The sequence below is a fragment of the Rhodnius prolixus genome, unplaced genomic scaffold (assembly GCF_049639745.1).
Source record: "Rhodnius prolixus isolate KJV_2025 unplaced genomic scaffold, Rpr scaffold_8, whole genome shotgun sequence".
Classification (NCBI taxonomy): Eukaryota; Metazoa; Arthropoda; class Insecta; order Hemiptera; family Reduviidae; genus Rhodnius; species Rhodnius prolixus.
The window spans coordinates 15,164,275-15,187,453 of record NW_027411593.1 but is presented as its reverse complement, the minus strand read 5'-3'; the positions used below and the strand labels follow the sequence as shown (position 1 = coordinate 15,187,453).

At 33.6% G+C, this 23,179-nt stretch overlaps 1 protein-coding gene and 1 long non-coding RNA gene across 6 annotated transcripts in view; one reads left to right on the top strand and one right to left on the bottom strand.

Annotated features, from left to right (window-relative positions):
- The window catches only part of SK (small conductance calcium-activated potassium channel), a 636,287-nt gene that overhangs the window by 244,243 nt on the left and 368,865 nt on the right, over nucleotides 1–23,179 (top strand). For all 5 annotated transcript variants that reach the window (XM_074123003.1, XM_074123004.1, XM_074123007.1 and 2 more), the window contains one exon: nucleotides 9,395–10,003. In XM_074123003.1, coding sequence (XP_073979104.1) covers nucleotides 9,416–10,003 — 588 coding nt within the window. In that variant the 5' untranslated portion in view covers nucleotides 9,395–9,415. The remainder of the gene's footprint in view (nucleotides 1–9,394; nucleotides 10,004–23,179) is intronic.
- Nucleotides 1,114–3,017, bottom strand: LOC141450924 (uncharacterized). The gene is made up of 2 exons (XR_012456437.1): nucleotides 2,083–3,017; nucleotides 1,114–1,967 (listed from the first exon to the last, which is right to left on the bottom strand). It is a non-coding gene; the product is annotated as an uncharacterized lncRNA (long non-coding RNA).

Here is a 23,179-nt window from a genome sequence, read left to right as displayed (position 1 = left end):
CCGGTTAATTCCATAAGTTCTATAAATTTATGTAATACATAAATTATGACAGATTTTTCCCTGTAATGGTTTTCTGTGTAATGTGTTCTATTTTTATAAGAAATTTCATTTTCTGACAATGCTGACACAAACTGACATGCTAATGTAAAGTTTTCTTTACTTCCAATATTCCTCACTCAGTTCTGCTTCTTCTTTATTTTGTTTTTTAATAAAACTTACCTGATTCATAATAAGTGTAGGTTATATCTTTAGAGTTTGTCGGCCATGCGTACATTTAAAAAGCCTGTCAGTTTGCTGGGAACGGCCAAGTAATACTTGTTCTCATATTTTCTAGATTACTTATGCACACATGAGGCAAGAAAACACCGCTACCTTCTAGATATGTGTTTTTGTGTGAACCTCTGAGTAAAGTGTTCAGAAGAAGAGAAAGTGTATGAGACATTATAAGATGGTGAGGTAAATGTTAAAACTGTTTTCCCAGACACAGTCTTGCTTGGTGCCCGTGCAGCGTGCTCTACAAAAATAATTAATTTTACCTCCATTAAATCTTTCCTCAGGCTTTTAAAACTGATTTAGTCTTAAAATACATTTACCCATTTCCCTTACACGCTGCTGGAAAGAGGAAATATTGTGATCACATCAAATTTGCAAACTGAAGTTTGCAACAGATAGGAATATTGTTTTTATTATCTTTTTAATTTAAGAACATATTATGGATGAAATAAAATAATGACGGAGCTGTGTTTTTTCAACTTGTGAATTTATTGGCGCTTGGAGTTTTTTTTTTACAGTTCACTGCCAGCCAGTGTTTTTACAGTGTTCTTTCGTTACAAACAACAATGTCCAACACCGGTCAGTGAGCTGTAAGAAGCTCCTAGGAAGAGAAAATCTAAGGATCAGCAGCTGGATTCAAACCTCGGAACTAAGCGCTGAAATCCAGTTTTACCTAAATTAACTCAGTATTACAAAAAATTGAATCATTTATACAGTTACAAACAAGATTTATCACAAACTTTTCAACAGACTATCAACAGAAAGCGATTATTTGAGAGTCGATTCAGGATTAATCAAGCATCAGCTTAATATTTAAAAAAAAAAAAAAAAATCGATATATTATGAGATTAAGCATTTAATAAAACATTTATTCACATTCCAAGTTTCATTTCACTTAAAATTCATTAAGTGCAGTTAGAGTGAAGGATTTAAGCAAAGTTGTCAGAAATTGCCTTCCTTGCAAACTTCGTAGGAGGTTCTCTCTTCACTTGTACTGCTCCAATAAATTATTTCATCTTATTCTTTACAAAAGGAGGGACCTACACTATCCTATTTTCACACTCGTCCTCAGATTTCTCTCTGGTCTAATTTAATCTGCAACTATTTCTTCGCTCTGCGTTACAAGTATCTGATTGGTAAAGTGTTTTCTACAATATTTGCTACAAACATTCTTAGACTTATCTGACTAAAGTTTTTAAGATTTAAAGTCAAGATATAAATTTTAACTTTTACTCAATTCCCCAGACTTGCCTCAACTTTTAAAACTAAGTAGCAGAATGTAGAAACTGAAAATTACATTAAACATTACATTAAATTACATTACATCTATTTAGTTTTTTCTTTTTATTTCTGTATGGATAGTTTCAAATTTATTTAATTAAAAGCTTTCTATTTTTTGGGTGAAGATGATGTAGAAGGCGAGATTATATACTTGGCCTTGAATTGAAAGACAGGTCTGGAAGAGGTTCCAAATTAAACTCTACTTTTTAAATGGTTCTTCAGTATAAGAAGATGGTCTTCCAAAAGACAATGCTTGGCTATCTTCAGCCTTTTCGTCTCCATTCTCACAGATATACGATCTTTCATTCAGAGACAATTCAACCTCCAACAGCTTTTCCTGTCTTTATTCTTGTTCCCTTGCCAAGGAGTTTTGATTTTCATCATTTTCTGTCTCATTCTGTCTTCCATAATTCCTAGAACATTTCCACAAGACCAAGCTAGTTAATTTGTCTTTATTAAATGAATGTTTACAACAAAAAAAACTATAAAATCAAAACTATTTTTGTAAACAATGTGAGCAAAAATTACCTTCTTTTGTTTACAAATTTTACCAAAAGATTTATTCTTGATAAAATAACTCTCTAATAAAGAAACCAGTTTTAATAAAATTATTATTATTTTTAATCAAGCAAAACTCAGTAAAAGCCTTTTTGAAGAGAAACATGAAACTTCAAGTAGAAAAGATCATATACCTACAGGATTTCTCTAAATTAATTGGACCAGTTATTAAAAAAGAAAAAAGGTTGTTTATCGTTAAAAGAAGTTGAAGATTTGGTTTCATTTTTGCCTTTTAGAAGTTTCCTGATACCAAGTTGTTGAGACCTCACTCTGTATATTAACATTTTCAACAGTGACCAATTTTTTGAAATTTTCTTTCTTCCTGAAATGTAATTTACTTACAATTAAAAAAGTATAGTTACAAATCGTACAAGAAAAGACGTTTCAAGGTGCAGTGGCTAAACACTCTACAAGTTCACTGTTTACATTAATAAATATGAGCAACTTTACTTTACTAAGGACAAAAAATAAATCAAAAACCTTAACTACTTTCTTGTGACATTTTTTTTGTATCTATTAAAAGCAAATGTACTTTAGTACTCTACATTTCTTCCTTTTTTATTTTCTCCTGCTGCGCTAGTCTACGAGGGTCGTTTGAAAAGTCCATGCAAAGTCAGAGAGATAGCACCACTGGCGCGTATCGAGGTTATGTTTAGTTAGTAGCATCTCTTGGAAGAACACACACCAAGTTTCAGCCAGATCGGTCTATTTCTTTGTGTTTGGCATTCGTTTGAATCGAGGAAGTCGAGTGATTTTCAAAAAATGGACGAAAAAGAATTTCGTGCGTTGATTAAACACTACTTTATGAAAGGCAAAACGCCTGAGGAGACTAAAGAGAAGCTTGATAAACATTATGGTGACTCTGCACCTTCGATTAGAACAGTTTATAAGTGGTTTCAAAATTTTCGGAGTGGCCATATGGGCACAAGTGACGCTGAACGTTTTGGATGCCCTGTTGAGGTTACTACTCCAGAAATCATTGATAAAATCCATGATATGGTGATGGATGACAGAAGTGTGAAGGTGCGTGAGATTGCTAGTGCTGTGGGCATCTCGAATGAACGGGTACATAATATTTTGCATCAACATTTGGACATGACAAAGCTATCCGCAAGATGGGTGCCGCGATTGCTCACGCTTGACCAAAAACGAAATCGTGTAAAGTGTTGCAAGGACGGCTTGCAGCTGTTCCAGAAGAATCCGCAGGACTTTAAGCGTCGTTTCGTCACTGTGGATGAAACATGGATACATCACTACACTCCTGAGACCAAAGAACAATCTAAACAATGGGTTACCAAGGGGGAATCTGCGCCAAAAAAGGCGAAGACCGTTCCTTCGGCCGGAAAGATTATGGCGACTGTCTTTTGGGATTCGCAAGGAATAATCCTCATCGACTATCTGGAAAAGGGTAAAACTATTACAGGTGCATATTATTCATCGTTATTGGACCGTTTGAAAACCGAGCTGCAAGAAAAACGCCCACGATTGGCCCGCAAAAAAGTCCTTTTCCATCACGACAACGCACCAGCTCACACCTCAGCAGTTGTGGTCGCAAAATTAATGGAAATAGGGTTCCAACTCGTTTCGCATCCCCCCTATTCTCCAGACTTGGCTTCCTCGGACTACTATTTGTTCTCCAATATGAAGAAATGGCTGGCGGGAAAATGATTTTATTCAAACGAGGAGGTGATTGCAGAAACGAATGGCTATTTTTCAGACTTGGACAAATCTTATTATTCGGAAGGGATCAACAAACTAGAGCAGCGTTGGACGAAGTGTATAAGCCTAAAAGGAGACTATGTTGAAAAATAAAAAAGGTTTACCCCAAAAAATTAAGTAGTTTTTATTTTTGCACGGACTTTTCAAACGACCCTCGTATTACTTGCTATATTGCAATCATGTCTGATTTTAGGATGTGTGTTTTAACGGGAAAAATCTATGTTCAGTCTTCATTGAATAGAAGAAAACAGTGGTCGGCCTAAACCCATTTCAATGCTCTAAAACATATTTTTTATAGAAACAAATTACGTTGTACATAATTCTTTTCCACTTCATTAGAACAACTCACAATACTTTAGTACTTCACTCCTCTATCCTTACTTACACATTAATATTTCACATCTTTAAAAAATTATGAAAGAATCCAAAAATTGTTTATCGCAAAAATAAATTTGTTTCAATTCGATTTTAAAGCACATCACAATTATTTCGATTGCACTATTTGTGGTGCAATTTGAAAACCAGATGGCACTACAACTCGTTTGATAGGCATCATGGCCGGTGTGGTTTTCACGAAACATTGATGTTGATTCAGCGTTTCCCTTGTTACTACCTCACACATGTGTCATCCAATTGTAGCCAATAAACCTTGTCCCAGGACGGCAGGTTTAAACTGGGTTTAACTTTCCGGGTAATCTCAAATACATTCGAGTAATTTTTTTTTTTAATTTCTACTTTTTTTATTTTTGCACATACATATATACATTCAAGTAAAAGTAAAGTAAAGTAATCGCCTATTTTTCCAACTTCCAATTAGGTGTCATGGACAAGGGTGGAGCTCATAGTTTACTATAAACTATTTTTTCTAACAAATTAAAAGTAGTCATACTCGGGATTCGAATTGGAGATCTCCCACTTACAAAGCCACTAGACCAGCGGTTCCCAATCTTTTTTCATTAGTGTACCCCTTTACCTGATTGTTTCCTTAGTGTGTACCCCTAACATATACATATATAAAATAAATAATCGTATTCTTGATTTTACGTATTGTAACTTTAAATTAACAGCAAAACAACCTGAATATAATGTGTCTTGTAAAGAACATATACATATGATATGTTCCTATTAAGAAAATCATTTATGAATAGGTAAACATTTCAAACCTATAACTATTGCAGGGGTCGTAAATTTAAAGAGCAAAGCGTTAATAAAGGAGAAGTAAATTATATGCGGGCCATGTGTAATATTAGTCAAAACTAAAGCAACATTTTTTCAAATTTTCGCAGTATCGAATGAGTACTTAATTCTTGTCAATTTATATGTTATTCAGTTTTATTATAATAATTTTGTAATTAAGTTGTAGGAATCATTTATTATATAATTTTTTTTCTCATTAATAACATATCTGTATAATTTTTATATCTTCCGCCATAATAACTTTTTTTTTGCTTACCCTTAAACAATCTTTCGCGTACCTCTAGGGGTACGCGTACCCCAGGTTGGGAACCGCTGCACTAGACCAACACCCCGCCACATGTACATATTTATGTGCTTCATTTTATCGATGAATAAAATTTAATTAAGTAAATATTATTTAAATAAACTGTAAAGCCTTCAGTAAAGACAAAAACTCTCTCATTAGCCCATGGATAACCAGGAAAGGCTCCCTCACTCCAAGGGAGTGCCCAGTAATTAGGAGACTCTGTTTTCAACAGAATCAACTTCTGGACCAAACATCTTTCGACACAGTACTCACAAAAATTTTAGTTTGAGCTTGGTAAGTGCTTGAATGATTACGGAGTTGCAGTATGATGGGATATCTTACTCTGTAGCTTCCAAATGCAGCCTTCCCTGTCCACGAAACATCTTCACCAGCTGTTCTGAGGATGACTCCCCTTAGCCAACCTCTCAGTAAGATAAAGACATGTGAGGTTATGAATATCTCAATGAGAATACTGTCTCAGTGTCACGATGAAGTAAAGGATTTTTGCCACCTAATTCTTCTCCTCAACAGAGATGAGAGAATAGAAAAAGTCACTCAAGCTTGCTCTAGTCCATCCACTAGACTCTAGTGGCTAGTGCAAGTCTTGTCAACATGGTCTAGTGATCGAACATTCAATATATTTGAAGAGTTTGTGGCTACAGAATAGAGCAGAGGATGGAAAGCTTTGTTCTTGATACATAAACTGCAACACACTATTCACAACTTACAAGAAATTATTACAAGAAGTCTTAAAATGCATGCAAAATACCGAGCAACTCCCAGTTATTCCCTTTATACCAAAACATTTAAAAACATTGGGCAACTTATTTTAAGCTCTATTAAAAACAACAAAAATTGCTTAGTTTGCTGCAGTAAAAATTATTAAAAAGTAACCACCGAGTAAAAATTAAATAGTTAAACTTTTATATTAATTAAGTGTTTTAGCTTGCCTAAAGAAAATTAAAATTTATATTCTAAAGGAAACTGTTTCTCAGCAAAATTAATGTAAGCAAAGTTAAGTGAGAGCTAAGCACCGACTGCTTCTTATTTTAAATTACTAGTTGAAGAAAATAAGCAGATGTTGGTGGAAAAATAAATTTTTATCGCTTAGCTCGGCCGTCAATGAAAAAAGTTAAGGAGTGTTTGATTTTTTTTATTCATTCAAACCATAATTCTAAAAGATAAGAAAATCCATGGAGATTGTGATTCAAGCTTAGTGTGACATTTTTCAATATATATTTTGATACCAATTTTATAAAAAACTAAAATAATGGATAATTTCTTACTACTAACATTGCAAAGCTGGCTTATCTACTTTGATAAAATGACATCTATTTTTTTGTTCTTGAGAAGATGATGCTAAAGAAATTTGTTGCAAACAGTCATTTGAAAACTCTCTCTTACCGCATAATCCGTCATCAAATTTTCTTTTAAACTTAGCATTGTTACTAAAAGTTGTTTTCAGTATTGTGCAATAACTCTTAGTAATCAAGATTCCTTATAAATTAATGCCTATTGCTTTTAAACACAAAAAAATAAAGTAAAAAGTTTAAATAAATGTACAAATAATGAAAGCGACGCATTGATGTCACAAAAAGTCATAGAAAATTTAAGTTATCTTTGAAATTTAGACTATTGCAGATTTCGATCACTAAACACATTAAACTTCGCGCATTAAACGTTTTTCTTTTCAGGTTTTTGGGAATTATTGGAGAAAAAGAAAGGTTATAAATTATTTTCCTTTAATTTCTTGATGTGACACTAGGTTATCTTGGATTAGAATGGGTTGTAGGGGCTTCAAACTTTGGTTTAAAAATATTTGTCAAAGAAAATGCATTTTAGTTCAACTTTAGAGATGGGAAGTATGGTTATTTATCCTTCGAAAAACTCATTTTAGGGTAATTTAATAACGAGATTAATTTATTTGATAAAAATCAAATCATAAATATCCGAAGAAAATTTGTCCTTTAGATCTTTGAGAATTGTAATTTGTTAAAGTCATGTGAGTTACAAACCAAATATATGCTGCCAATTAATCTTTACTATTAAATTTTACATTACTGCTCCAACTATCGGTGAAACTTAATAATAATACCAAAAAGACCTGTCTCATTAGTTCATTTTGATTAAATAAAAAACTATAGAATCATTAATTTCCCAGTTTGAAGTAATATCATTGTTCATTGCTTGTTCGAATTCAATTCAGTTGTTTCCTAAACTTTTACTGTATTAACTTCAAGCACTAATTTACTCAATAACTTTATTGAGTACCTTAACTCATTAAATGAGTTACAAGCCGCAGGGAATGTGTAACGCTCACTGTGGGGCCATGTGCGAAAGAATGGAAGTTAGTTTTTGGTCCATATACGAGGTGTGGCTATTAAATAACAAGACTATTGTTATAAAACATTTTATTTTAAATTTATACATATTTAGTTATTATCACCTTCAATATACCGTTGTTCGAAACAGTGCTAGAAGTCTTTCTGTGAGCACCTGCATGACGCGTGCCGCTTTTTCTTTCTGAAAACGAAAAAATCAGACTGAAATCGTGTTCCTTTTAATGCAGATTTGATTTTAGGGGACAGATAAAAGTCACATGGGGCCAGGTCAGGCGAATAATGTGGATGGCCTAAAACTGGGATGTTGTACTTGGCTAGAAACGTCTTGACAGACAATGCACTGTGAGCCGGCGCGTTGTCTTGATGGAGAACCCAAGACTTGTTCTTCTACAAATCGGGTCGTTTTTTCTTTACTCTTTCACGGAGTTAAGCAAGCACCTCATGGTAGTAATGTTGATTAATTATAATTGATATTTTCATCCTTTTTGGACGTGGAAGGGCGACCCGGGCGGTCATCATCTCCGACGTCTTCTCGGCCATCTTGGAAACGCTTGAACCACTCAAAAACTCGCGCACATGATTAACATTCATCGCCATCAACTTCTTTTAATAAAAGATAAGTTTCAGTAGCGGTTTTACCAAGTTTCATGTGAAATTTCACGACAATTCGTTGCTCTACTACATGTGTAGTATCATGTTTTCGGCAAAACGAAACTAACACCACTTACACAAACGACGGTTCCGGTCAGGACAGATTTCTCTACAAACACGTGAGACGCTGCAATCGAAAGAGAAGGCTTTACGCTGCACAGCTGTCGGTCGTTAGGATTTGGCGCATGCATAGTTCTTCTGTAGCAGCATCAGTCTCGTTATTTAATAGCCATACCTCGTAAATGAAAAAAAAAACATTTGTCTGTAATTTTTTGAAATAAATGCCAATTAACTAAAAGTTTGAGTTAATTTCTCCAGTGATCTGTTTACTACACCATACTCCAAGGTAATGCATGTTGCTTCTTATAGGCTACATACAACTGAAGAAAAAACTGTCTAGTTAAAGAGGCTGATCATAAAGTTACTCGAGAAAAGAGTTATTGCAAAGATACTACTGATAGTGTCACTTGATCTTTAATAAATTTCATGAATAATCGTCATCTTTCTAATATTATTCCATTTATTAGTTAATAAAATTCGCTTTCTTTTTGGATTTACTTAAATTAGTGCATAATTGTATAATCTTCTAAATGAAATCTAGTCCTTTTGAGTTTTTAACTAACGTTATTTAAAGACCTGGATTACTTACTTGTTCCAACAAAACGATCCCTTCTATTGAGTAGGATAACTGTTTAAAACTAGAGATTTAGTTAACGATACTCCTTCCTAGATAGCTAAATAGCAAAAAAAAAATTTACATCTCACATAACGAGAGACAACTTACTTGGATTCCAGAGAAATATGAACGTAGTGCATGACAAGTTACTTAATATCTCTAACTTGTTAATTTAAAATTTTTGATGGACAATGAAAGATTTATTTTTAATTTTGTAATATTTTCCTTTATAGTTTGCTTCATTTTATTGGTACATGATCAAATGTTCGTCTTAAAACAGATGGCTAATACTATACGAACACTGTCAAGCAAGACATAGACCTCTTTTCCTCAAGATCATGGCAGATGAAGCAAGCTGTCAAAAGAGTAACAAACAAATAATAACGAATAACATATTTAAATTCTTCACAGGTGGTGTTCGGTGGTGAAGATATGAGCACAGCGGGACAGGAAGTGGTCGGCGCTAACTCCGGATATGGATCTGCCGATGAAACGTCGCAATTGTTGGCGAAAACCACCAAACCGGTGCTTATGCGCCAAGATTGTACGACCACTCTGGTCGTATCGCAAACGCCACATCTATACGCGTCCGGTGGTTTGATGGGCGGCAGTGATGAATCCACCGGCCTACCAGCGCCCGAAGAGACAGGAGCAGCGCGTTCTGTGCCCGACATTGAAATGCATTTTGCACGTTCTAGAAGTGGGCCTAATCATTTGATACCGCATCGTTGTTTTTGTGGCGGCGAACGTAGGAAATCACAATCAATGGCCAGATCAGTTTCGCGGGAAAGTGTTCGATCGTCACAACCGGTACAACCACCGCCAGTATTTTTAACGACGGTCGCACAAAGTTCTAGAATCATTAGACAGAGTTCACAGCCGGAAGCGTGCCACTGTTGCCCTCATCACTCACCAGCTCCTAGTGCTTCGCTGCGACAGCTGAGAGAACCTGGCGACGGGATAGCAATGATTGCTGCGGATTCGCTGAGGATTAATGGCGCTATAAGACAATTTAAACAGGTAAACAATTGTTATTAGTTTTATTAATACTATTATTGTTGCAGAATAATTTTTTTAATTACTTTTTGTCCCAAACGCCTCCAACATTTCACGTTTTGGTTACTAAGAGTACGATAAAACATAAGTCTCAAAAAGAAGAATTAGTTTTTTTCCCCTTAGAAATTTAATGAATTAAAGCTAATTTAAATCAAGCTTGCACTACGTATTTTTCATAATATTCTAAACAAACTCTGGTAGTTCGATTAAAAATGTTAAAAATCTAGGTTTTGTACCGATAAAAATGTATGCCCTGGCCCAACATTTTAGTAGCTCTAATTCCTGATCCATTAGTGTAATCATTATCACTGGGTGTCCTAGTGATTATCTCACGTTCGCTTTGGTTAATCCTACTTGAGCTTCTACACACGCTCCAATCTAGCTAGAGGCTCTGTTTTAGCTATTAGCGACAGCAATGGAAAAGTCGTTTAAAATTATAATTAAATAAAAAATATACACGCATAATGTATTCAAACCCCAGAATATATTTTAAGTATTAAATCTTCATTCTCTTATTTGCAGTTGAATGTAATATATGCCCTAATCAGGCAATGTTTTCATTTAAAACAGACCGTGTTTATTTTGTAAATTAATTAATATTAAAACCACAATTCCATGTTAGTTCCATTTATATTTAGATAAATATAAACTTATTATCCAGCAATAAACAAATTTTAGATGTAATAAAAAGCTTCTATTCACAAGATTATTTATAATAATAATCAGTCAAAGTCAGTCAAATAATGTAGGGCAAACTACTGTAGTTTTATATCTTTTTCATTGAAGCATTTTAAACCTTACTTCTACAATCAGATCTAAACTAATTTCTGAGTTATATCGATTAATTCTTTCACATAATTAATACCAGGAGAACTTTGAACTTTTCCTTTGAAATTTTGTTAGATGTTGCTGTTCGTTACTAAAAATGAAACTAAATCATCTTTAAGCTATTTTACATTGTTTGTTTATTCAGAGATACTGAATAAAATAGTTTGTATTTATATATCACTCCTTAATGGAACAATATTGTGAGGTCTTTATTGGCTAGATTATATCAAAACTGAATAATTCAGGCACCTAATTTTAAGGAATTGGTAGATTTATTTTTTCATTTAGTACCAATAATGATATATTGGAGGCGTTAACGGTAACAAGAGTAAATGTAGACCACTAGAATGCGCAAGCGACGCTTGTAGCCCCAAGCTATCACCTATTTTATTTATATTTAGTTCACTGCTTCTGCCAGTAGAGTGGTGCACCTTTCACGTAGCTCCACATTTGGATTCCCTAATGATAAAGAGTATCTATGAATAATCTTCAACTTGTTTTTTGAAATTGTATTAATAGTTGTAGATTTTTTTTTTTTTTTTCTTTTCTAAGAACAGAAATACCATAATTTGTACGTTAATAAAGTACAGAAGTTGTATTTACTATTTTTATTATAACTAACATGAAAATATTTTATATAAACACTTTGTGACCACATTGAAAAACCCTGGCTGGTCACATCTTTAAGAAAAAATAATATTTTAGTAATTTTAGTAAAACCTTTAGTTTATGCAGTAGTGTAAAACGTTGTAGTATGTGCATTATTTTTGCAGCAAATATTACTTTTTTCTTTTACTTGGCAAAAAAGATTTTATTTTTAAATACTAATAGTTTATTTAAAAACACATAATAAAGAAAATAAAATTCTTTTAATTACAAAATAAAGCATTTAGTTTTTCAAAAACACTTTTTAACGGATTATCTGTATATATCCTTCTTAATGACCTTAAGTCATAGGTCATCTTCAAGAAGATTGCTACATTGCCAGTTCTAACAAAAGAGAATGCTCGCGACGATTCTTACTTGCGTCAGATTGCCAATCACATGCGACAGGTTAAAATATTGTGAATGAGGAGCGTAAATAAGTGTGTGAGTTGGAATGTATCATCTTAAATTTTGAACAATGCGTGCCCACGATTGATAAAATCAATGATAATTTAAGTAGTAAAGGTATCCTGCCGATATCATAATACGGGGAATAAATAACCCTCATAGTCATAATCTTTTCTAATAGAGAGGCGGCATTTAAAGACCATTAAGTGCTATGAAGTCTACTCAAGACTGGGGTATGCCAACTTCCTAACACGAATCAGCAGCTAAGAATAAGATCTTTGGAGCACTGGCATTCAGCGGATTAACAGATCGCTAACCTCTCGCATTTCGTACAGGAATCCTAAGGTTATAGCAAAATTTGAGATGCACAGTTATCCATAACACCCATATAGTGAGGGCAACTTTGGAGAAATTGAGACAAACGCTGTCCAGTTTTATTCATTCGAGCAGTACGTTTGCTTTATTCAAAATATTACTGTTTTAATAGGATGAAAAAATGAATTCCAGTTTCAGTCATTATAAACTTTATTCTGCTGAGCTTTCGACCTAGGGACTAGGTCATCCTCAGGGCTGTGGAACATATTTACAGTGTGTTAACAGTTATATTACCAATTAATTATATTACAATGAATATGTTTAATGTAACGAAAATTTACACAAATATTTACTTAATTTACAATATACTGTTTTACATCATTAGAGAGTTGGTGTGTCTTCTGTCTTGTCTGTTCATGGACTGAGTGTGATCGGTCTGTGTGTGATATGTGTTAGGTTGTGTGGAAGTCAGTGTTGCCAATTATCAAGTAATTTGCAGTAAGTTGGCGTATATGTTGTTTAAATTGTTGGTGTCAGTTCTGAAATTTAGACTGTTTTCTGTCTTAGATATGTACGATATCATTTCTACAAACTTACAGCAAAATACTTGTCAATTGGCAACACTGACTTCCTCACAACCAAACACAATCACAACACAGACCGATCGTATTCAGTCCATGAACAGACAAAACAGAAGATACACTAACTCTCTAATGATGTAATACAGTATATTGTAAATTAGGTAAATATTTGTGTAAATTTTCGTAACATTATACATACATATTCATTGTAATATAATTAATAGGTAATATAACTGTTAACACGCTGTAAATATATTCCACAGCCCTGAAGATGGACCTAGTCCCTCGGCATAATAAAGTTTATACTCGTAATGACTGAAACTGGCATTAATTTTTCATCTTATTGAAACTATGATTCAGTCCCCAAAAATAATGAACAGTAATTACTGTTTTAAGTTAATGGTAATGCTAAGATGATTTCTGTTCAATTAGATATATTTTTTATTTTGTAGATTAAATCCTACTTGTGCATAAAATCAAGTATTCTTTAAAAGGAGAATATTTATTAAAAGGGATTTCCAAAAAGAGAAAGTAATTGAGAAATGCTAAAGTTAAATAAAAATAGGGATGCCCGAATTCGGCGGCTGGGATTATTTCTTTAAATTTCATTTAGAATCCTCTGCTAAAGTATCTTGGAAGTATCTTGCAACAATATTGTCCTTGGAGAACGCTCTTCATGCATAATAAGCATTAAACGTTGGATTTGGACTCGGGAAAGTGCTGCTTCTCTGTAAAGTCGTTTCACCATTTATTGCCAATTCTCTAATGGAAGGAGTTTTTATTTTATTTTTGTTCCCTTTCCCATCAGCCAAGGAAGTGAATCCAGCCTGGAGGATTTAGTCAGTGGTTTTATTCTCCTTCTCTCCCACACTCACCAAACTCGCTCTTGCTCTGAGCGCTAACTAAAGTCTCTATTCTTTCCTTTCTGCTTTTATTTAACCAAGATATCGGCAATATTATTCAATTTTGTGAGAAAACTCTTCCTTCTTTTTTCCTTTTTTAAAGTTTTATAGATAGAATCAGGACACTTTCAGGCAGACATACTCAATATGCAAAGGTTCGTCAAAAATATTGTTCATCAGAAGACAAAAAAACATTATGCTTTCTATAGTACATTTATAAAGATTTAGTTACAAGATATAAGGGGCTCTAGAGGCCAATCTTTAATTTCTAGAACCGTAATCAGACCAATTGTTGGGTCAAGACATCTTTTACTTATAATTGGCTGTTCTCTTAGTATGCACGCCATGGGAAAACATATTTTTTCTATCGCTTATAGATAATACGAGGGTCGTTTGAAAAGTCCGTGCAAAAATAAAAACTACTTAATTTTTTGGGGTAAACCTTTTTTATTTTTCAACATAGTCTCCTTTTAGGCTTATACACTTCGTCCAACGCTGCACTAATTTGTTGATCCCTTCCGAATAATAGGATTTGCCCAAGTCTGAAAAATAGCCATTCGTTTCTGCAATCACCTCCTCGTTTGAATAAAATCTTTTTCCCGCCAGCCATTTCTTCATATTGGGGAACAAATAGTAGTCCGAGGGAGCCAAGTCTGGAGAATAGGGGGGATGTGAAACGAGTTGGAACCCTATTTCCATTAATTTTGCGACCACAACTGCTGAGGTGTGAGCTGGTGCGTTGTCGTGATGGAAAAGGACTTTTTTCTGGGCCAATCGTTGGTGTTTTTCTTGCAGCTCGGTTTTCAAACGGTCCAATAACGACGAATAATATGCACCTGTAATAGTTTTACCCTTTTCCAGATAGTCGATGAGGATTATTCCTTGCAAATCCCAAAAGACACTCGCCATAATCTTTCCGGCCGAAGGAACGGTCTTCGCCTTTTTTGGCGCAGATTCCCCCTTGGTAACCCATTGTTTAGATTGTTCTTTGGTCTCAGGAGTGTAGTGATGTATCCATGTTTCATCCACAATCACGAAACGACGCTTAAAGTCCTGCGGATTCTTCTGGAACAGCTGCAAACCGTCCTTGCAACACTTCACACGATTTCGTTTTTGGTCAAGCGTGAGCAATCGCGGCACCCATCTTGCGGATAGCTTTGTCATGTCCAAATGTTGATGCAAAATATTATGTACCCGTTCATTCGAGATGCCCACAGCACTAGCAATCTCACGTACCTTCACTCTTCTGTCATCCATCACCATATCATGGATTTTATCAATGATTTCTGGAGTAGTAACCTCAACAGGGCGTCCAGAACGTTCAGCGTCACTTGTGCCCATATGGCCACTCCGAAAATTTTGAAACCACTTATAAACTGTTCTAATCGAAGGTGCAGAGTCACCATAATGTTTATCAAGCTTCTCTTTGGTCTCCTGAGGTGTTTTGCCTTTCATAAAGTAGTGTTTAATCAACACACGAAATTCTTTTTCGTCCATTTTTTGAAAATCACTCGACTTCCTCGATTCAAACGAATGCCAAACACAAAGAAATAGACCGATCTGGCTGAAACTTGGTGTGTGTTGTTCCAAGAGATGCTACTAACTAAACATAACCTTGATACGCGCCAGTAGTGCTAGCTCTCTGACTTTGCACGGACTTTTCAAACGACCCTCGTACAATAAAATACTTGTATTAATAAGCTAGAAATATGCGTGAGATTAGAATACAAAACACACTGTTTCAGATAGTTACGGAACAATTAAACAAAAGTTGTAGATACCACAAGGTAAAGATACTTGAAGAAACTTTATTTGGTCGCCAACGATTTGACAAATATATTTCATTAAAAAAAATAATAAAACGCACAAAAAGAGTTTTAAAAAAAAGTAACTTATAAAACCAGATTAAGGGATAATAATGGAAAGAGTAAATCACTAACCTCATTGAATATTTGTTTATCTTTCAGTTATTGGAAGGTTTGCAAAGATGGTGTAAACTGAGCTAGTATGTGGCTCGACTTGAATTTTACTCACCGGTATACCGTACTGGATGGATACACCAACGAGGCAAATTCATTGGAGTTTTTAGTCATCTTCCTTCGTTGTATAACTCTAGTAATTCCTTAGTTTCTTCGTACGGACGCCACATTCCATGCTACAAAAACAATGTGCCGAATTATCATTTTAACAAGGATCTACCATTTTACTTAGACTGGAAACATAGTGGAGCGGCAAGCAAAGCGGCAATGATAGTTGCTTTAAATCAAAGAGACCGACGAGCAACGAGCAAAGAGTCGAGTTTAGTCACGTTTCTCCTTTCGACGAGACATGATGGAGGAATTATTTCTATATGAAAATGCAGGAGCTGCAGTGTTCATGATATAAACAGCACTAGACATGAACATGGTGAATTCCATCAGTTGTACCAACAACTTCGGGAGCATCTTGGCAAGTTTCATTCGTATTTCCGAATGTCTGTTTCAACTTTTGATTACATACTAACCAGCGTTGAAGGCATGTTAATCAAGAAAAGGACGCATTTCAATGTTAACCCCATTAATCCTGTCCCATTTCTTATCCAACACAAATCGGTTGTGATGTAGAGGGATCCTTTTGGTCCCACAGGGGTTTATTTTAAAAAAACTACACCAATAAATGCAGCAATATCCATTTTAATCTAGAAAATTGAGCGCGATGAGGGCGAAGAAATCAAACAAGTCATAACGCGTTGCTCTAATCTCTCTCTTGGTAGAGTTGCTCTAAGTTCGCTTTGCTCCCCACTATGCGCGGTCCCATATATTAACTTGTGTTTGTTTTCGCCGCTTTGCTCTTCGCTATCATCGCCGCTTTGCTCACCGCTCCACTATGTTTTCACCTTAGAGAAGATTTCTTGACTTTCCTTCTTAAAGCAGTTTTTTTTTGTCAAATAAGCAGATAAGAGCAATTATAACATAATTTTCTGTGATATTTAGATCTTAGTACTTTTTGCAGAAACAATTTAATATAGATTCCAAAACAAAGTTAACCTTGTCTTCTATGAAATCACTCTTCTCGCAAGTATTTATTGGTACTTATCGCAGGTGTTCAACGTTTAAGGAGTCAAAATCTGTAAACGTAATAGGTGAAAACGTTTTTTTTCAGTTAATACCAGTCAACTTTCCCTGCAAAAATAAGCGAATCTTGTTCATAAATACACGAGTAAAAGAATCATCTCATATTGTTTTAAGAAAACTTTGTTTTTACTCAAAACCTAATTTATTTTGCCACATCAGGATGCTGTTCCAACAAAAAAATGGTGGAGAACAAATTCCCTACTCTAACCAACGCTAATAATTTAACAGTTAATTAAATTGAAAAATCTGATAATAAACGGCATTTGTTTCTGGCAACTCTCAACGTCATCAGTCCACCCAAAAAAAAATATGATTCATTTTCAGCAGTATTTACGGATGATTTATGGTTAGGTTGATTTTAGAATTAATCAATTGTGGTGCAGCTTTATGAAATTAGTGCGTAAGTGTTACTGGGCTGTGCGCGCTATCATTGTAGCGTGCATGCGTACGTGACGGCCTCTTTTAACGGGACACTTGGTTGTTTTATGCTTCTATTTCCAAAAACGTTTGTGACATGTAATGCTAATTTTAAAGTTACTGCATACATTAAAAGTTACTGAGTTTTGCCACCTGTTTTGTTCTTTGTTTTTTTGATTTTTCCACTTCTTTAATTCATTTCAGTACTGCGTACTTAGTTTATATAAGCTAAGGCGAAGCTTTATGAGTAATAAATTAAGTACATATAGAATAAAAGCTCTTTTGCAGACCTGTAAGCTGTTCGTGATTTTTTTGAGAAGATTTTTAAATTTCTGAATGATCTCTGTTGGCTCATAAGACTGTGTCTCTTCTCGGATACGATTAAGAAAAGGTATGGAAAATATGAACTAAAAATTAGTATAAATTAAGGACTAAAGTATCTTGGCACGACTAAGTTTAATTTCAGCAGGTCCTGGAGTTTTATTTTGTCTGCCTTTTTTTGTTACAACTTATAAAGTAAATAATAATTTTATATACATTAAGTCCAATCAAGTGTACTTTGTGTAACAGCTACATTATAATCCGGAATCTAAGATTATCAATCTTCGCTCGCTTGGTTGATTCTTATTTGACGCTCAGTACCTTCTTTATGGGTAAGAGTTAGGCAGTAGGTTGCTTCTTGCCAGCGTTCCCTCGTTAATTCCTTCCTTTTGAGCAGTCTAATCTAATTTAAACCCTAAATTAAATTTACCTTAAATGCAAGGATAAAAAATTCTAAACTCTACACTTCCTTTAAGTTTTTTTTTTTTTAAGGACAACTTTAGAAACTTTGAAAGAATATGTTTGACGTTTAAAATTTAAACCATTTTTGTATTTCTTTTATTTGAAAAGAGGTTCTATAGTTTGGAAAGTTTACTTTTCTCTTCTACCTGGAACTAGCTGAAACTAGAGTGGCTCTCTTACTGTTATGGGTCTGTAGAAATCAATCGCTTTCATTGAGATAAAGCAGACGTGATAACCTTCTCGTAGGTATTTTTGTAGAATCTTTTAGGTTGTTTGAAGGATGAACTGCTTTTGCTCCAAGTACTCCAGCCAGAGAGAAAGACTGGCCAAACACTTCAAGACACAGTCTTATCTCTAGGCATCCTTCTTCCTTCATCCTTCAACTTCTTCTATGTACATGTATGTTTCATTACTTTTATTGTTTTGTCTTATTTTTGATGTCTAAAAGTCAAGTAAGGGCAGTTTTGTTATTTTTTTTTTTTTGTATTCTAAGGTATTATTAAAAATAAAATAAATAACACTCGAATAATCATTACGAAAATGTTTGACGTTTAGAGAGAACAAGATCCTACAAAACCAAAACAGAGTCCAAAATTAGGAAGCTTTCGTTTTTGTATGTACTTACTAATAATAACCTTTCCTTAAATAAATAACCTTTAGTTAACTCCTGAAATAATATCCCTTCTAATAATAATAACGCTTGATAGAATCACTGATAAATTTTCTTATACAAAGATCTAGAATACTGAAGAGAAAATCATTTCTCGATTATACAATTGATTCCTAGTTTTTCTGAAAACTTTTCGTTAGTTTTCTTAAGAATTTTTAATACAAATTTCATTTTAGTTCCTGCAATAATGCATCACTAAGTAAAGCCCAAGTCTTCTCTCTCTGCATCCTCCCAATAAGCGAGATATCCAGCCTTTCTGTCAATTCAATTTATTTCAAATGGACTATTTTCAAATTATTACAGTGATTTTCACTTTGGGCTTTAATAGTAATAATATTGCACTCTGGTTTAGGGGTCACAAGGTCGTAAGGACTAGTCTAATGGTAAGTTCAGGGTCATGACGATAATATTTATCAAGAAAAATTATTTAAATTAAGAGGTTAAAGCAAAAAATTGCCAAAATTTGGGAAAACTGTCAAGACGATTTAATTTTCAACTAAAGTTGACGAGCGCTGAAACTAGCTGATTAAAGTGACAGATGTGATTGGACAGATTTAAAAATCCTTTAGCACCAATGGCTAAGAGCATTGCTTTGAAATGCACTGTTTAGCACTGGGCTCTCTTTAAGGACGAGTTTTAGTAAGACTAAGAGTAAACATGAAGCTAATACAGAACAACTTCTGAGAATGCTAGTTGAACAGAACTAATGAAAAGTAAGATCAAAAGTTTGGTAAAGCGCTCAGCCTAACTTGGAAAAGACACGATTATCCACAGGATAGTTGCTCAACTTTTATTTATGGTCCTTCGCCCTGTCAGTCTTGAACAAACCTTAAGTTTCCATATTGTCGATGAATGGTCATTTCACCTAACTGTACTTATTAATCGAAGTAAATAATTTTAGGAATTTCTGCAATCATGTAACCAAATATGAAATTTTCAATTTAAAAACAAAAATGTTTTAGAACGTTCAGTTTTATGTAAACATTTTTGATTGTTTTTTGTTTTTACTTTGTGCTGCTTTTAAAATTGGTGCTTTTCCATTTCTGTAACTATCTAATTTTTTTGTGCTCATTTTTCATGAGTTCATTTCATTTAGATATATTTTATTCACAATGAATCAGGTTGCATGTTTATTGATTCTTTGCTGCATGTTGCACGTATATTTAGATTATCATTATTAAATTTGCAATTAAAATATGTTTAATGGATTCAATATTCCATATAATGAATTCTGAAACAGTTTCGCTTTTATTATTATCACTATTATTATTATTAAATCTATTTCAATGTTGCTCTGAATGGGCTTGGTTGTAATTGCATACATTATTGTATACTTGCTTCAAACATTTGCCACATCAAAATGCTTGTGCATGTATTTTTTTTTTTAATTGATAATGTATAAAACATTTTCTAGCTGAGAATTATACAACGTTAAATCCATTTAGTGCTCTCAAAATTCTACTTAACATTATTTTTTATTTTTTGTTTTGTAAAAAAATGAAAAGTAACAAAATTATTTCAGAAAAGAGCATTTTTTTAGCTCCCAAAAACTTCTTTATAGTCGTTTTACGAAAATGGATTTAACTGTTTGATGATTCTCGGTTATAGAAATTAGTACCTCATTTTTTTAGGAATTAATTTAAAAAAAAAAATAATAATATTAGTCAATAGGTGTGTGTTTAATGTTTAGATAACCATTAATTGAAAAACAAAGAACAAATAATTGTTATTTTATTTAGTCCAAGGATGAAGGCTACAAAATCGTCGTTATTTTCTGTCTAGTTCATCAATTGATGAATTCTGTTACATAACTCTGGCTCCACATATCCATGTTTTTAACACTTTCTAAGTTTTCATCTCCTTATTATCTTATTACTTGGTTCACTTCAAATTATTTCAATTTTTCATAAATATTTTAGGCATAAAAATGAATATTTGGATCAATATTTATGTAGCTAAATAAATAGTTAAATTCATATCTCATTAAACAAAATCACAAATATTTAAGTAACCTCTTCTTTTTCCAGTCGGACATTTTTAACTTGTATAAACATTTTTAAATTGATGTTGCCATATTTTCTCTTAATAACACATATCTCTGTTTCAAAATGCGTTATTCCCTCTCCTCTTTAATCTGTTTCCATAGAAGACTATTTGACCCTCCTGCTTGATTATTGTTTTAGAAGTTTTCGTTTTTACGTTACATTATTTATTAAAAAATTTTCTAATTGTAGTAGAGCAAGTATTTATCACTTATCACTACAACCAGAAGTTTAGTTCACCATGACCTCGTTTTGACTGTGTTATCTGTCCTATCTTAGATATCAGAGGCCTTTCTTTTCTGGAGTAGAGAGTCTAGAGTAAGAGGGTCGTTTGAAAAGTCCGTGCAAAGACAGAGAGATAGCACTACTGGCGCGTATCGAGGTTATGTTTAGTTAGTAGCATCTCTTGGAAGAATACACACCAAGTTACAGCCAGATCGGTCTATTTCTTGGTGTTCGTTTGAATCGAGGAAGTCGAGTGATTTTCAAAAAATGGACTAAAAAGAATTTCGTGTGTTGATTAAACACTACTTTATGAAAGGCAAAACGCCTGAGGAGACTAAAGAGAAGCTTGATAAACATTATGGTGACTCTGCACCTTCGATTAGTACAGTTTATAAGTGGTTTCAAAATTTTCGGAGTGGCCATATGGGCACAAGTGACGCTGAGAACGTTCTGGACGCCCTGTTGAGGTTACTACTCCAGAAATCATTGATAAAATCCATGATATGGTGATGGATGACAGAAGAGAGAAGCAGTTGTGGTCGCAAAATTAATGGAAATAGGGTTCCAACTCGTTTCACATCCCCCCTATTCTCCAGACTTGGCTCCCTCGGACTACTATTTGTTCCCCAATATGAAGAAATGGCTGGCGGGAAAAAGATTTTATTCTAACGAGGAGGTGATTGCAGAAACGAATGGCTATTTTTCAGATTTGGACAAATCCTATTATTCGGAAGGGATCAACAAATTAGAGCAGCGTTGGACGAAGTGTATAAGCCTAAAAGGAGACTATGTTGAAAAATAAAAAAGGTTTACCCCAAAAAATCAAGTAGTTTTTATTTTTGCACGGACTTTTCAAATGACCCTCGTAAGAGTTACATTACTCTTGATGACAGCACTGTAGTAGCAATGTTGGTATCGGTGATGTACAGATCAAAAGACAAGACAGTCTTACTTGTCATTGAATCCTTTGAAGTCTACTTAAGGCTGGCTAGTATGGAGGTGTTTATTTATCCTGACGAGAATCTGTACCAGATTAAGGGCTTTCTTGTTAGAATAACCAGAAATTCAAGAATTACAGGAGTAATAAGGTGGCGGATCTCTTAGCCACAGAAGGTTCTCGAAAGACCTGCACGTTTTATGGCATCCCACCAAAATAATAAAAATAAATAAAAATCGTGTTCATCGGGGGAAAAAAGGCAACCTAGTTTTAAAAATGTGTAAAAGCAAAATGGATTTCTTCTCTCATTGACACAAAGTATAATAAATTGCAATTTCTGAATAATCATGTACATAATGAGCCATATTCTATTAAAGAAATCCTTTTGTTAGTTTATGCTTTGTAAATAAGTTTTTATTCATAATTTAAACCATCTAAATATGCCCTCATGTTTTTTTTTGTGTTAGTGCATAATCCATGTTGTCTTTAAATAATAAAAGTTATAATTCTAACCAACAAACAAATCAATTATCTCTAAATTAATTATGATATAATAATAATGCAAGGCATGAATTATCTGGCGGTGGCATGATTATGTTTAATTCCGTGTTATCTCTTCTCTTTTTTTTGTCATCAATTAAATGATATAGTTCAACAATTTCTGTTGCTTTCATTTCTGATATTGATTTACTGTTACAATAAAAAATATATAATCATATACATGATTAAAAGAAATAAAATAAAAAATAAGAAGATGGAGTTTACTATAGTATCCATATATTTTTAGTGATTTATAGTATGAAATACAAATTTGATTGATCATAGCAGACTAAAAAAAAAATCTAGCCGTATACAAAATAGTTATACAAGTTTAATATAGAATGGCAAAGTGTTGTATGATGGATTAGTGTTATAGATAAATCTATGTTCGTCTATCAGCATGAATATCTCTCTCTATGGTACATATATAGTGCAAAAGAAGCAAACATAACAGAAAATAATTTTCTTTTTGGCTGATATTTTATGGTAATATGTCAGCATAAATTTTCGATTTATTTTAATATCAACTTGTCAAATGATTTTTCTAAAAATGTTTGATTCAATTTTTAGTTATGTTGCAATTACTGTTTCCTTAATGTGCCCTTAGTTATGTCTTTAATTAAGTCCACATTTTTAACTTTATTACATTGAGAAAATATCTTCAAAGGGAAATGCTCTGAACGATCGCCTTAATTGCAGCAATTAAATATTAAATTCGTTGCAGTTATCATGTT